The 14,711-nt window shown below is 44.2% G+C and overlaps 1 protein-coding gene across 2 annotated transcripts in view; it reads left to right on the top strand.

The window, feature by feature from the left end:
- Positions 1–14,016, top strand: part of WDTC1 (WD and tetratricopeptide repeats 1) — a 71,489-nt gene extending 57,473 nt beyond the window's left edge. For both annotated transcript variants that reach the window (XM_029570923.1, XM_029570922.1), the window contains exons 13-16: positions 7,397–7,632; positions 7,978–8,146; positions 8,618–8,810; positions 9,491–14,016. In XM_029570923.1, coding sequence (XP_029426783.1) covers positions 7,397–7,632; positions 7,978–8,146; positions 8,618–8,810; positions 9,491–9,688 — 796 coding nt within the window. In that variant the 3' untranslated portion in view covers positions 9,689–14,016. The remainder of the gene's footprint in view (positions 1–7,396; positions 7,633–7,977; positions 8,147–8,617; positions 8,811–9,490) is intronic.
- The last annotated feature ends 695 nt before the right edge of the window (positions 14,017–14,711 follow it).

Raw genomic sequence — 14,711 nt, 5'->3', positions numbered from 1 at the left:
TGCTTCAGTGTATAACAGCATTTGCTTATTCTCCTGTGTGTTGAAGCTCATTGGGACAGGGTTTTTGTTTGTTTGTTTTTTTGTCCCCATAATTTTACTCAATAACAAATATATTCCAATATTTTCATTGTATTCTTTTCCTTTTAAATGTGTATCTGTGTCCTTTGGTCAGAAAATGTACTAATGACGAAGCTGAAATGGAAGGTGCTGCTGCATAGCTCTGTCACATGGGGGCAGTCCTGCTCTGTGCCTTGTGGAGGAAGGGCAGCCACACAGCTTTCAGCAGAATGTTTGTATTTCCAGGCAAATTACTTGTATGTCCCATGGTTTGAGACGGCAACATTTTAAATTGGAGGAGTTAGCCTAGTGGGCTGGGAAGGCAGGGTTTAAATCCCATTTTACCACTGATGCTTCTTGTGACCTTGGGTAAGTCGCTTCACCGTGCATTGCCTCCGATACAGATTATAAACCTTCTGGGGCAGGAAAATACCTACTGTGCATGCAGTGGAACTCGCATTGGATTTGGAAGGGCGAGTAATTTAAAATTTCACAGCTTATTCAGCTGGATCCATTTAGATCATTTAATTTGTTTTCCAAAGGAACAGGGACTGAGTGTATCCAACCCAGATTGCTTAGGTAAATTACCATCCATGATTCTTTCCCTGCTGGCATAGCAAGGGGCAGAAACCTCATTTATTTCAGTGATCATTACAAGGCAGTGAATTTGATCCTTGTTTTATTTCCATAGCATTAGAAGGTCCTGTAGCTTTAGTCCTTTTTTTTTCTTTTTTTTTTTTTTAAGAGAAAGTTTGAACTCCAGGTCCATACATGAGGCAGGATAAAACTAGGACAGGATCAGCCTGTTAGGAAAAAAATGGAGTTGGACTGAGGATGCCATCTGTAATGGTAAATGTTGAGAGCTTAGTTTTACTTAGTCTATCAAGGCTTCATCTTTACTACTCAAGCATCAACTTGTGCTACATCAACTGCATTTCTGTATCTTGCCATGAGCTCTGTAGTTTCCTGCATTCATTATGTTGGGGAAATCTGGTGTGCCTTTGTTCACATAGAAATGACGGCAGAAGAAGACCAAACGGCCCATCCAGTCTGCCCAGCAAGTTTCGCACTTTTTTTTTTTTCTCATACTTATCTGTTACTCTTGGCTCTTAGTAACCTTTTGGTTCTGTTTCCCTTCCACCCCCACCATTAATGTAGAGAGCAGTGTTGGAGCTGCATCTAAGTGAAATATCTAGCTTAATTAGTTAGGGGTAGTACCCGCCGCAATAAGCAAGCTACACCCATGCTTATTTGTTTACCCAGACTATGTAATTCAGTCCTTGTTGGTGGTCGTCTGAATATAGATCCACTTTTCTTCATTCCCCCTGCTGTTGAAGCAGAGTTATGCTGGATATGTATTGAAAGTGAAGTATCGGGCTTATTTGGTTTGGGGTAGTAACCACCATAACAAGCAAACTACTCTCTGCTTTTTTGTAAATGCAAATCCTTTTTTCCACACTTCCTCTTGCCGTTGAAGCTTAGAGCAATGTTGGAGTCGCATTAACCGTGTGTGTTTATTGAATAAGGGCATTATCTCCAGGTAGTAGCCGTCATTCCCATGAGCCACCCACTCTTCATTCACGTCTAGACTTTATGGATCCACAGTGTTTATCCCACGCCCTTTGAAGTTCTTCACAGTTCTGGTCTTCACCACTTCCTCCGGAAGGGCATTCCAGGCATCTTCCACCCGCTCCGTGAAGAAATACTTCCTGACATTGGTTCTGAGTCTTCCTCCCTTGAGCTTCAAATTGTGAATCCTGGTTCTGCTGATTTTTTTTATTTTTTTTTTCTGACTGAAAAGGTTTGTCATTGTCTTTGGATCATTAAAACCCTTCCCAATCCCCATCATTAAGAAAAACAAAAACCCACAAAAAAAAAAACCCGACATTTTATTACACTGGGGCCACAATTAATAAACGATACAGAGAACCCATCTGAAATGGGCAAGCCATAGATGGAAGGGATACTTAAATCACATCTGAAAGCAAATTGTATACTATGACACTAACATAATGTGATTGTGTATGTTAACCCTTGTATGCTGCCACGATTAGAGGAGTGAATGACATACATTTATTTTTATTTAAAAATATTTCTAACTGGAATTTAATTTTAGTTTTGATTGCAATCCAATTCAAGACCAGCTCGGTAAAGGGGGTAGGGGGAATATCAATTGTTTATAAATCTCATCCTTCCCAAAGTTAAACCATGCTTTAACAAAAAGTCCATAAGACACAAAACCAAGAAAAGCATGAATATTGAGAAACAATTTACAGAAGGTATAACAAATGCAAAGAGGCAGCTAGCTGAGATGATACAGACTTTCACTCTTGACAGATTCCATGATTGGGTGCATATATCACCTCTGCTCCTCCTTTCCTCCAGGGTGTACATATTTAGATTCTTCAAATGACTTATGAGGAGAGATTGAAGAATCTCTCCTCATAAGGGCAGGGGAGGTGGACCTGAGGCTTGGATTGCAGCCTCCCTAACCCGATCGAACCCAGGCGGACTCCGAAAAAAACAAAAAATACAGAAAATTAGTGGTAAGCCCACCCTCCTTAACCCGAGGTCATCCAGGCGCCCGAGACTACGTCAGCAAGGCGCACCGGAGCCCTTTAAAGGGCTCGATGGCGCTAGGCGTCACGCGCCTAAGGGGCGCAGCATGCCCCTTCGTGCGCCCTGGAGCAACACTGTCAGAGCATTTTAACTCTCTTCTCTTTTCTTCCATCAGACCTGCACTCTCATTCATTCATTCATTCCTCCAGCATCCTCACTCAGCTGACCGACACCCTGGTGACTCATTCATCAGACTTGTGGACTCTCAGAACATAAGGATACACAGACTCACTCAGACGGTATTTCAAAGGTCACACTCAACGGACGCACTCTGCAGACCCACCTTGCAGTAGACTCAGTCAGCAGATGATCACCCATCAGATGAACGTCCAGCGGATCCATTGACCTCCTCTAGCCAAGATGCATACCTTCCCAATCCCCATCATCCGTAACCATTTCCGAAACTACAAACCCTCCACTATTCCCAACATTCAACCCAAGAGGCTGATCCTTATCATGATCCCCCCCCCCCCCCCCATCACTCAACTACTGGGCCTTTCCCTGTTCTCACTAACACTTTTTAATGCCCAATCTCTCACTAAAAAAAACCCCACATCATCGACTATCTTCTGGACGCCAAACCCGACATTTGCGCAATTACTGAAACATGGATGAAACCCACTGATTCAGTGCTAATCAACCAACTTCGCATGCAGATGTATAACATTTTCTCAATCCCAAGACTTTAAAAAAAAAAAAAAAAAAAGGCAGCCTCCTCCCAATGGCTAAAAAAGAGCTAAGACTTTCACTTCATCACTCAGTCAGTAGAAAATATTGATTTCGCACTCTTTAAATCTTCACAGCTTCAAATAAGCCTAATTTAGGCCCCCTCCCCCGGGCTCTTAGAATCTGACCCCTCACTGCTTATTGAACGAATCGCCAAACAAATTAACTACGACGTCCCAGCTATAATACTGGGAGACTTTAACCTACACGTTGACACTTCTCCCCTTTCCCTCAACTGTGAAATCTTTCTCTCCCCACTTAAATACTTGCGTTTCAAACAGATCATAGACAGTCCAATGCATAAAGCAGGACACACGCTGGATCTAATATTTCTAAACTATGGCATTACCTCCGTTGCTAAACCTATCTGCACACCCATCCCCTGGTCTGACCACCGGTTGATTACGTCGACTCTAGACTTCACCAAAACCATTCCTCAACGAACTCACAAGTCCACAATCCAATTCAGGAAATAGTGCACGTTAGACAACCTCAGCTCTCGCCTCTCCAAAGAACTAGATCATCTTGATCTCTCTGATGCAGATGCGGCCATTACCTCATGGTCCAAGATAACCAATAAAGTAGCAGATCTAACATGCCCTACAATCACCAAAGTACTACACCCAAAACATGGACAACAGGAAACCTTGGTTCACATCTGAATTAAATTCCCTTAAACAAGAATTAAGAAGAAAAGAACACAGACTGTGTAAAAACCCTTCCACAATGACACAAGCGGCCTACAAAGATACCATGCACCATTACAGGAACACGATCCTCAGAACAAAGATTTCTTCACACAAAAAATTCATCACTTCCAATTTGACCCCAAAGCTCTGTTCGCTTACGTCTCTTCTCTTACAAAATCTTCCCCACCTACTATTCCAGATGACCAAGCTTTAACTAAGGCCACACAGTTAGCTACATTCTTTGAAAAAAAAAATCACCAACTTAGTAGCGCCGCTCATTTCAAACAGTTACCAACCCTACCTCCCTTACAACTCTACAATTCAGCAAGACTCCAGACTTGAAACATTTGAGCCCACTTTCTCATTGGAGATCAAAATCTTGCTCAAGACATCCTCTCACCCCTCTGACCCAATACCTTCAAATCTCATCTCTATCCCAAAAATCATTGCCAAGCCGATTTCTGAAATCATTAACTGCTTGCTCACACAAGGCCTAGTTCCAGACGCTCTCAAGATCGCGATTCTCAAGCCGCTGTTAAAGAAACCAAACCTGTCACCAGCTGACCCAGCCAACTTCTGCCTGATAGCCAACTTACCGCTCATCACGAAACTATTAGAAAAAATAGTCAAGCAACTATAAGAATACCTGGACGCTCACAAGATTCTTGCTCCAGCACAATTCGGTTTTCGCAAACTGCTAAATACGGAATCCCTTTTAATTTCACTATCAGACTCCATCATCCTTAGCCTAGAAAAAAGGCAACTGTACCTTCTCGCTCTTCTAGATCTTTCTGTGTTATTTGATACAGTGAACCACTCAATTCTATTAGATCGCCTCACAGGCATAGGAATTTCTGGTACGGCACACAGATGGTTCAAGTCATTCCTGAATAACAGATGCTGGAAGGTCAAAATTAACAAAGAATCTCACTCTGTCAGCTACACCCTGGGTGTCCCTTAAGGTTCATCTCTCTCTCCAACCCTCTTCAACATTTACCTCCTTCCGCTCTGCCAGCTCCTTACCAATCTTAAGCTAACCCACTACATCTACGCGGACAATACTCATACCCATCAAGGACCCCCTACCCAAAACCCTCAATATGTGGAACAATTGCCTCCAAGCAATCAACAACCTACTCTCCAGCCTTAACCTTGTCCTGAACACTAATAAGACGGAGATTCTTTTCATCTCCCAAGACGACAACAGTGTTCTAACCAACATATCAATCACTTCCCAACTAAATTTCTCACCGCATGTCAGAGACCTAGGCGTAATTCTGGACAATCAGTTTAACCTAAAAAAGTTTGTCAACATTGATAAGACAGGCAAAGAGAGAATTTGAAATGAAGTTGGCCATAGAGGCAAAAACTCATAATAAAAACCTTTTTTAAATATATCCAAAGCAAGAAACCTGTGAGGGAGTCGGTTGGACCATTAGATGACAGAGGGGTTAAAGGGGCTCTTAGGGAAGATAAGGCCATTGCAGAAAGACTAAATGAATTCTTTGCCTCCGTGTTTACTAATGAGGATGTTGGGGAGATACCAGTTCCGGAGATGGTTTTCAGGGGTGAAGACTCAGATGAACTGAACGAATTTACTGTGAACCTGGAAGATGTAATAGGCCAGATTGACAAACTAAAGAGTAGCAAATCACCTGGACCGGATGGTATGCATCCTAGGGTTCTGAAGGAACTAAAAAATGAAATTTCAGACCTATTAGTAAAAATTTGTAACCTATCATTAAAATCATCCATTGTACCTGAAGACTGGAGGATAGCAAATGTAACCCCAATATTTAAAAAGGGTTCCAGGGGCGATCTGGGAAACTACAGACCAGTTAGCCTGACTTCAGTGACAGGAAAGATAGTGGAAAGTGTTCTAAGCATCAAAATTACAGAACATATAGAAAGACATGGCTTTACCCAAGGCAAGTCTTGCCTCACAAATCTGCTTCACTTTTTTGAAGGAGTTAAACATATGGATAAAGGTGAACCGGTAGATGTAGTGTACTTGGATTTTCAGAAGGCGTTTGATAACGTTTCTCATGAGAGGCTTCTAGGAAAAGTAAAAAGTCATGGTATAGGTGGCTATGTCCTTTCGTGGATTACAAACTGGCTAAAAGACAGGAAACAGAGTAGGGTTAAATGGACAATTTTCTCAGTGGAAGGGAGTGGGCAGTAGAGTGCTTCAGGGATCTGTATTGGGACCCTTACTTTTCAATATATTTATAAATGATTTGGAAAGAAATGACATTTGACTAATCAAATTTGCAGGTGATACAAAATTGTTCAGATTAGTTAAATCACAAGCAGATTGTGATAAATTGTAGGAAGACCTTGTGAAACTGGAAAATTGGGCATCGAAATGGCAGATGAAATTTAATGGGATAAGTGCAAGGTGATGCATATAGGGAAAAATAACCCATGCTATAGTTACACAATGTTACGTTCCATATTAGGTGCTACCACCCAAGAAAGATCTAGACGTCATAGTGGATAACACATTGAAATCGTCGGTTCAGTGTGCTGCGGCAGTCAAAAAAGCAAACAGAATGTTGGGAATTATTAGGAAGGGAATGGTGAATAAAACAGAAAATGTCATAATGCCTCTATCTCTCCATGGTGAGACCCCACCTTGAATACAGTGTACAATTCTGGTTGCCGCATCTCAAAAAAGATATAATTGCGATGGAGAAGGTACAGAGAAGGGCGACCAAAATGTTTAAAATCATGAGGTCTAGAACGTGTAGATGTGAATCAGTTATTTAGTCTTTCAGATAATAGACTAGGGGGCACACCATGGCACACCATGAAGCTAGTATGTGGCACATTTAAAACTAATGAGAGTTCTTTTTTACTCAATGCACAATTAAACTCTGGAATTTGTTGCCAGAGGATGTGGTTAGTGCAGTTAGTATAGTTGTGTTTAAAAAAGGATTGGATAAGTTCTTGGAGGAGAAGTCCATTACCTGCTATTAAGTTCACTTAGAGAATAGCCACTGCCATTAGCAATGGTAACATGGAATAGACTTAGTTTTTGGGTACTTGCCAGGTTCTTATGGCCTGGATTGGCCACTGTTGGAAACAGGATGCTGGGCTTGATGGACCCTTGGTCTGACCCAGTATGGCATGTTATGTTCTTAATGTTTTGAAAAGTTTCTCTGCCTCCATCTGCTGGTAGGGATGCAAAGCCAACTTGTCTGGATTGATCTGTGGTATTCTAGGAACAAAAATTAGCAGGTAGGAACCAGTTTTCCTTTATCTGATGCTGATTTGTACTTTTTTTTTTTTTTTTCCTGCTTCAGGGATGGGGATCACTATGATGCTCTTCGGGACTGCCTGAAGGCAATCTCTCTCAACCCTTTGCACCTGAAAGCTCACTTCCGCTTAGCCCGCTGCCTTTTTGAGCTGAAGTATGTGGCTGAAGCATTAGAATGTCTAGACGACTTTAAAGGGAAGTTCCCTGAACAGGCTCACAGCAGTGCTTGTGATGCACTAGACCAGGATATCAAGGCCGCTCTCTTCTCAAAGAGTGACAACTGTAAGTAACAAAATCATGGAAGTGGAGGGTGCTGCAGGTCAGAATGGAGGAGCACTGGCAGAGCTGTGGTGGGGGATTCCATTACATGAATCTGTACTCCTACACCAGGCCCTAAATAGTGGTGTTAGGTTTCCATATTCATAGCATGAAAGCAAGCACAGTTTTAATGCCTTCTGTGTAGTCGACTAGTGGGGGGTTTTTTGTTTATGCAACAGCACAACAGTCTCTCAGTACTGCCCTGCAGTGTCACCAGGACATGCATAACCCTTATCTATCACCAGATGTAAACATCTGTCCCTGGTATTCATGTATATAGAATTAATGGAAATGTATGTGTTTTTCTAGCTGATGATAAGAAAAGCGGAGACTCTATTCGGGTGCGAGCGACTGGGCGGAAAGATTCCATTACAGAGGATGAAATGGTGCTGAGGGAGCGAAGCTATGACTACAAACACAGATACTGCGGTCACTGCAATACCACTACTGACATCAAAGAGGCCAACTTTTTTGGCAGGTACACTGCCGGTGCTCATTTTGGGGGGCCTGGGCTGGGAGTCTGTCACTTGCCCTGCAGTGGCAGGAAGAATGGGATGCCTGCTGGTTATTGGACGGGATAGTTCAGGTGACTGAACCCAGTGGCCCAGAGTTGAAAGGATCTGCAATGTAGTGATCAAAGCCCAGCTAAGCTAAGATGGCCTATGTGTAATGAGATGGTGGTCTCAGACCAGTTCCAAGGACCACAGCAGAAGCTCCCTGTGATCTTGGGCAAGGCACTTTACTCTCCATCGCCTCAGGTACAAACTTAGATTATGAGCCCTCTGGGGACAGAGAAATAACTACAGAACCTGAATATAATCCACTTTGAAGTGCTGAAAAGCAGAATATAAAAAAAAAGTAACAAGGACATGATCTGCCCAATCCTTACTGCCTGCTCTTTGTCTGTCTGCACTCTCCAGCGTAATGGTCTCTGCAATCTCTTCCACAGCAATGCCCAGTACATTGTCAGCGGTTCAGACGATGGCTCCTTTTTCATCTGGGAGAAAGAAACAACAAACCTTGTGCGAGTTCTGCAAGGAGATGAATCCATTGTAAACTGCCTCCAGCCTCATCCCAGTTACTGCTTCTTGGCAACAAGTGGCATTGACCCTGTGGTGAGGTTGTGGAACCCCAGACCAGAGGTAAGAGTCACCCTGTCGGAGCCTCTGCTGCTACCTGCTCTTAGAAGCTGAGCCACGAATGGAGGCAGAATGTTTCAAGAGTTGGCACTTGTATCCTGCTCACTCTTTTCAACTGCAGTAACAGATGAAGGGGGGGGGGGGGAGGGGAGAAGTTCCCCCTCCCTCTGCTTTTGTCCCAAATAAGCCATAACATCTTGATTCCTAGCCTTATCGAATAAGTTGCACACGGGCTATAGCATAGGCACACTGGAAATTAATAATATCCATGTTGTCAAACACATGCTTTTGAATTCTGCAATGATATATATTAGGTGCAGGAGGGGTTAAATTATCCCTTTAACTAATTTGGAAGAATTTTAAACAAAGTTGTGACACTGAAGCAAGGAAATCATTCTCTATCCTCATGCTTGCTTTAACTTAGAAGTACAGGATAGTCCTTTTATCTGAATGGGTTCCCTCTATACCTATGTTTAATCATATTTTAACTTTAAAAACAAATGTGCTACCAGCCCCCAAAAAGAAACCTGTGGCTGTCCACATTGCAGTTGGCTGCATTCTGATTCCTGTAGTAGTTCCACCATGGCAGTGGAGTAGGACTTTTCTGGGCCCAAGTATCTCACCGCCGTGTTGTGCTTCCGTGTCAGGCTCAGTCATTGTTTTTCTGTTTTTTCCCATTTTAGAGTGAAGACATCAATGGACGTGTGGTGGAAGATATGGAAGGGGCCTCGCAGGCTAACCAGAGGCGGATGAATGCAGACCCCCTGGAAGTGATGCTGCTTAACATGGGCTACCGGATCACAGGACTCTCTAGTGGGGGGCCAGGTGGCTCAGATGATGAAGAAGGCTCTGAAGGGCAAGTACAATGCCGGCCCAGCTAAGTCCCAGCAATTGGACCCATTTGGCTGCCTGAGCCGCTTCCTGATGCTCTGAGCAATGAGTGACTGCACCGTCTTATGCTATGCACAGACAAAAGCAGAGAAGCAAAGCAGGGTCAAGAACACTACCCGAAGCCAAGCGTTCCTTCCAGCTGGAACCCTTGCTGCTTTCAGTCCCCTAACCCAGTTCCTACTGGGCTCTCGTTACTGGGTAGCAGGATACGCCAGCCAACAGCTTCCTTGCCTGTTATGTTCTCCAATGCAGGGGGTGGGTTGTTTGTTTTTTCAGTTTGCCAGGCTGTTCTCCAGCACTGCGGCTCCTTCTGAAAGCGAATGGCTGCAGTGCCGAGAGGAGAGTTTGCGGAGCATTACTAAGGAGAAGGCCCTTTTGTGTGAACTTTACTACCGATGTTATTGCATTGACTTAGGAAAGCGAATAAGATGTTCTACCAGCAGCTGCTGCAGGCTTATGCTCAGTCTAGCGCAAAGTAGCTCTCTGAGGGGGCCGCTGTAAGCTAAGGCAGTCACTACCGGTCGCCAGCATTGACCGATTGGTTTCAGCTGCTGTTTCCCTCTGTGGCTATTGAGTGCCTCTGTTACTGCACTGAGTTTGAGTGAACTCCTCCATGGGAGGGGGGTTTTAAGGAGGAGGAAGTCCTTTAAATCCCACGCTTCTATTTATTTCCCTGTTTCCTTGCTTGGCGGGGCAGTGGTGGACACTGGGTGGTGGGTGGCTATAGGACACATGGCAGCTTTTTGAGTTGGGGAAAAGGACAGGCCTAGAGATCTGACTTCCTAGAGCGTATGTGTTCCCTCTGCCCTACATCCAGCAGTCAGATGTACCTCATTTAAATGGCCATTGTAAATTCAAGAACCTGGCTTGCAATGATTGCAGAAGGGAACTGTTGTGTGTTAAGATAACGGGGCAATATTTCTCTTTCATAGATCTACTAAACTAAGTTTGTTTTATAAAGTTTTCTTGGTGCACTCCTTCTGCATTCTGACCATCTCCCTTCCCTTCCCTTCTCTTCTTGACTCTTGCCTGCTTTCTTTGCAACATTGAGGCAGTGGGGAAAAACCTTTTCTTTTTTTTTGGGTGGGGTGAGGGGAAGGAATATTTAGGTGGGTTCTCTTAGAAGGAAAGCCACCCAGCAGAATTACTGAGCGTGCTGTATGAGCTACTGCCAAGAGCAGGGATGCCAAACATGTTCTCTAGTACCACAGCGATTGTCTCTGGCTTTCCACAATGGATATTCATGAGACATATATTTTTTCTATTTAGTTGCATATAGTTTGAGCCAAGAACAAGACTAACTTTTTTTTTTTTTGGCTAGTCTGACACCTGGATCAGTTGCAGAACACTTAAGGACAGGAATTTGCTATCTTTGTCCATGATGGGATGGTCCTAAGCCCTCAATGTCTCCCATGGGGGCAGGATCAAAACACCTGTATTTGAGCTTTGCTTCTGCGAACACAGCTGGCCCTTTCCTTCCATGGCTGTGCTCTGGTAAAGCCAGTGAGCCTTTGTTTGGACTTTTTTTTTTTGTGCTGTATGAATGGCTGCCTGCTTCCCTACTGCAGACCATCCAGAAGCCTGCAGTCTTATAAACCTGTTTCTGAATAGTCCTGGAAGCATAGGAGGGTTGATCGTGCAAGGTTGTACAGATCTGCATGAATCCTCTTGCCACTTTTGCCCATTACCAACCCCTTCAAATGTATCTTATTCCACCACCGCCCTGGTATTTTCATGGTGTTGGCATTTGAAAAAGATACAGCCTTACCACACATTTTTAGCTGTGGCTGATTGGTAGTCACTCTTTCACCCTGCTGAATAGAATGGGGTTCGGCTTACTCTGGGGGGTTTTTTTTTTGTTTTTTTGGTCACCTTGCAGCTGCTTCTCGTCTTCCCTGCTGTCAAGTCCTGTCTCCCACTTCCGTTAAATAACACACAGAATGCCATATAAGCAACCGCTCAAGCTATCGAAGGCAGCAGCTACAAGCAGATCGTTGGTTTTAGGGACGCATTCTAAGTTCCTGGGATAGCGTAGACAATTCTAGGACCCCTTCTGTTGCTCCTTATTGAGTACTCTCTTATAATGTCTGTCTTTTGCCACTCCCAAGAAGCAGATGCCCTGGTCTGCTTTGTGACTTATTGTTGTTTGCTATGAACTGAAAGGCCATTTAGAAATATCAAGTGTGTGACTGTTGTGCTGTCTAGGGGGAGAGGAGAGCATACCCTATTCAGAGCTGAATTTCCAATCCTAGCAGTTAAAACAAAATTAGGACAAACTTATAGGCATGCAGAGTTTTTGTCTGTGTGTGTTCTTGATGCGTCTACCTTTTGGCTCTGCTGCCAGCCTTGCAGCCATGACAAAAATGTGTTCTGAAAAGGACCTCGACTGGCCGAGCTAGTTCACTGATGAGGGGCAGAATTCCAGTTTTTAAATGCAGCCTGGAAAGCGGAGCTGGGCCTTTCACATCCTGAGGCATCAAAGTCCAAGGCCCAGGGCCTTCACTCTGCACACAAACCTTGTCCCGTCATCTGTTCTCCTGCCTCTTCCCAGCTTTGCCTCCACTGGTGGAGGGAGGTGAACTTTTGGTGAGTGAGGGTATTTGTTTTTTGTCAGTAACTGCTGTCTGAGTGTGTGCTGTGTTCAGAATGACCAGAGCCTCATTCTACACCACTGTGGAACTTTTTTAACCATGCGGTTTCCCTTAAAATAAGGGAAGCTGCTGCTCCTTTCTCTTTTCTCTCAGGGGGTTTAATGTTTTACATATTTTGTTTCTCCCCTTCTTGTGAGGCAGGGATGGGGTTGGCCCTATGGCCTTACGTTTTGGGGGCAGTCTGCACCCTCTCTCTTTCTGCTGGTGACAATACACAGGAGAAGGGGGGAGGGGGAGGATTCTGCTGGATGAGACAGTGTGACCTGGTGCAAGTGAAAATACTTTCCGACTTCAGTTTGAAGCAAACTTTCCTTTAGCGCCAGCTAAATGTCCTCAAACAGTTGCAGGCTTAGCGCTAGCCTTTCCCTTTATCCTCCTTCACTCCCTCTGCGCCCCCCCCCCCCCCCCCCAGCTTCTTCCTAGGTGAAAAATAATTGATAAATGTAATTAACTCTTGCTGACCCAGGGGCTGCGGTAGTGCCTTCCTGTCTTAACTTGTGGGGTGAAGTGGACGCCCAACCCTGGGTGGGATTGAAGCAGGGCAGGCAGCTCAAGGATTCAGCTGTTGTTTTCCAGGGTTACGTTTTTGGGGGTTTTTTGGGTGGGGGAGGGTGCTTGTATTTTGAGATGGGCAAATGACTAATGGTAACAGGACTCCTGCAGCCTCGCTGTTCAGTGGGCTTGCCGCTATGGCTTTCTCCCTGTGTTCCTTGGACAAGAAAGGGTTCTAGAGTGAAGTCATTCTCTTGCTTCACGAGCTGCTTGCAGTAATTTCACACAAGTCCCCTGCCTTTTCTGCTTCCTCAATATTTTTTTTTTCATCTTTTTTTGCTGGAGGTGGCAACAAGAGGAAAGGATGCATTCAAAGATTTGTATTTGATGTATACCATTCAGGCTTTTTTTTTTTTTTTTCCGGTTGGGGGGAGGGGTGGAAAGAGAAAATGCTCCTGGAAATTGGGTGAGAACAAATGTATAAAGATTTGTTTTTAAACTGAACTGTGGTCTTTTTTGTTTCCCTCTGAATGTGGCTTTAAAGAGTCTCTGAATGGAGAATATTACATTTTAAGAGTCTGTAGTCCTACTGCTTGTATTTCTACCACTGCCCAGGTAATTATTTGTGCCTATGGTGCTTACCTGAATAATCCTAGAAAAACAATGTGGGTACTCTTGCTTTAATTAGTGCCCTATGAAAAGATACCCTGATACATGCGAGGCAAAACTGCATCACTTTAATTAAAATGATGCATGGAGTCGCCTTCTCTAATGCGTGCAAGTACACGTTTTATGTAGAGGAGTACTTTTACCTCTAGCGGGGTGGTGGATAAAAAAAAAAAAAGCCCAAAGCAGTATTTTACCAGCAGCTTTTGTATTGCGAGCCTTGACCGAGCAGCTTCAGTAAGTCCCCACCATTTGAATAATACAGCACTAGTCTCGCTCTCCCTGTCATCCTGTTCCTAAAAGGTTCAGCTTTGTCTTTGCTGCTCATGATATTCTTAAAAGGGGAATGGAAGGAAGCATTTTCCATATGTGAAATCAGCTGCATAAAGTACTTAACTTCTGTCCTCCTGGTCAGACTCTACAGGTCCCACCTGTGCCCTCCCAACCTCCAGCTCCATTACTGCCACATCAAGCAGCAGATATGATGCGCTGCATCGATATTCCAGGGGGCTGATGGGACATGGGCGTTTGGAGTTAAATCTGCTTTTCGATATCCCTGCCTTTGCATGGTGGGAGTTGTAATCCTACTTTTGTTTTTTTTCCCATTTTGCTACAGCTCCCACCCTGCAGCAGAAGCAAAAGCCCCAAGCTAGCCCTGCCGAAGTGTCAATTTCCCAAAACTGAGTCCTGTCTCATCCTTACTGCTTTGTAACTTTTACTGTTTAAGTGTAACCTCTCTGCTCCCTAGAAGGGCAACTTGTAGGGAGCCTTCTTACTCAACCACTAATTTATTTAAAAAAAAAAAAAGAAATCATCTTCAAAATCCCTCCTCATTGTCAGCTGCTGGCTGGATTCAGCTCCTTCCTGCCCTGCCAGGCAAGTGCCAATCATGCCTCTCAAAAAAAAGCAGCAGAAGCTGCTGTACTAATCCTGTTCCCAAGCAGTAATTGCACTGAAGGTGAGGTAACCCCCACTGTGGCCTGGTCCCGGGCAGTTTGCAGCTGGTCAGCCTAAGTGACTAAAGAGCAGAACCTTCTCTGCCTGCCTTTATCTAATTACAAAACACCCCCCTCCCCCCTCTCTCTGTTTTGCTTTAAAAAGGAAGAGGACCCTGACTTGTGGAGGAGGATCTAACTGAAGGCTGGCAGTAGCCTGGAGGAAATGGATGGAGCTTCAGCTGAATGTGCAGATTCTAGCAAGGCTG

This window comes from Rhinatrema bivittatum, chromosome 11 (assembly GCF_901001135.1).
Source record: "Rhinatrema bivittatum chromosome 11, aRhiBiv1.1, whole genome shotgun sequence".
Taxonomy (NCBI): domain Eukaryota; kingdom Metazoa; phylum Chordata; class Amphibia; order Gymnophiona; family Rhinatrematidae; genus Rhinatrema; species Rhinatrema bivittatum.
This window is presented reverse-complemented; position numbering and strand designations above follow the sequence as displayed.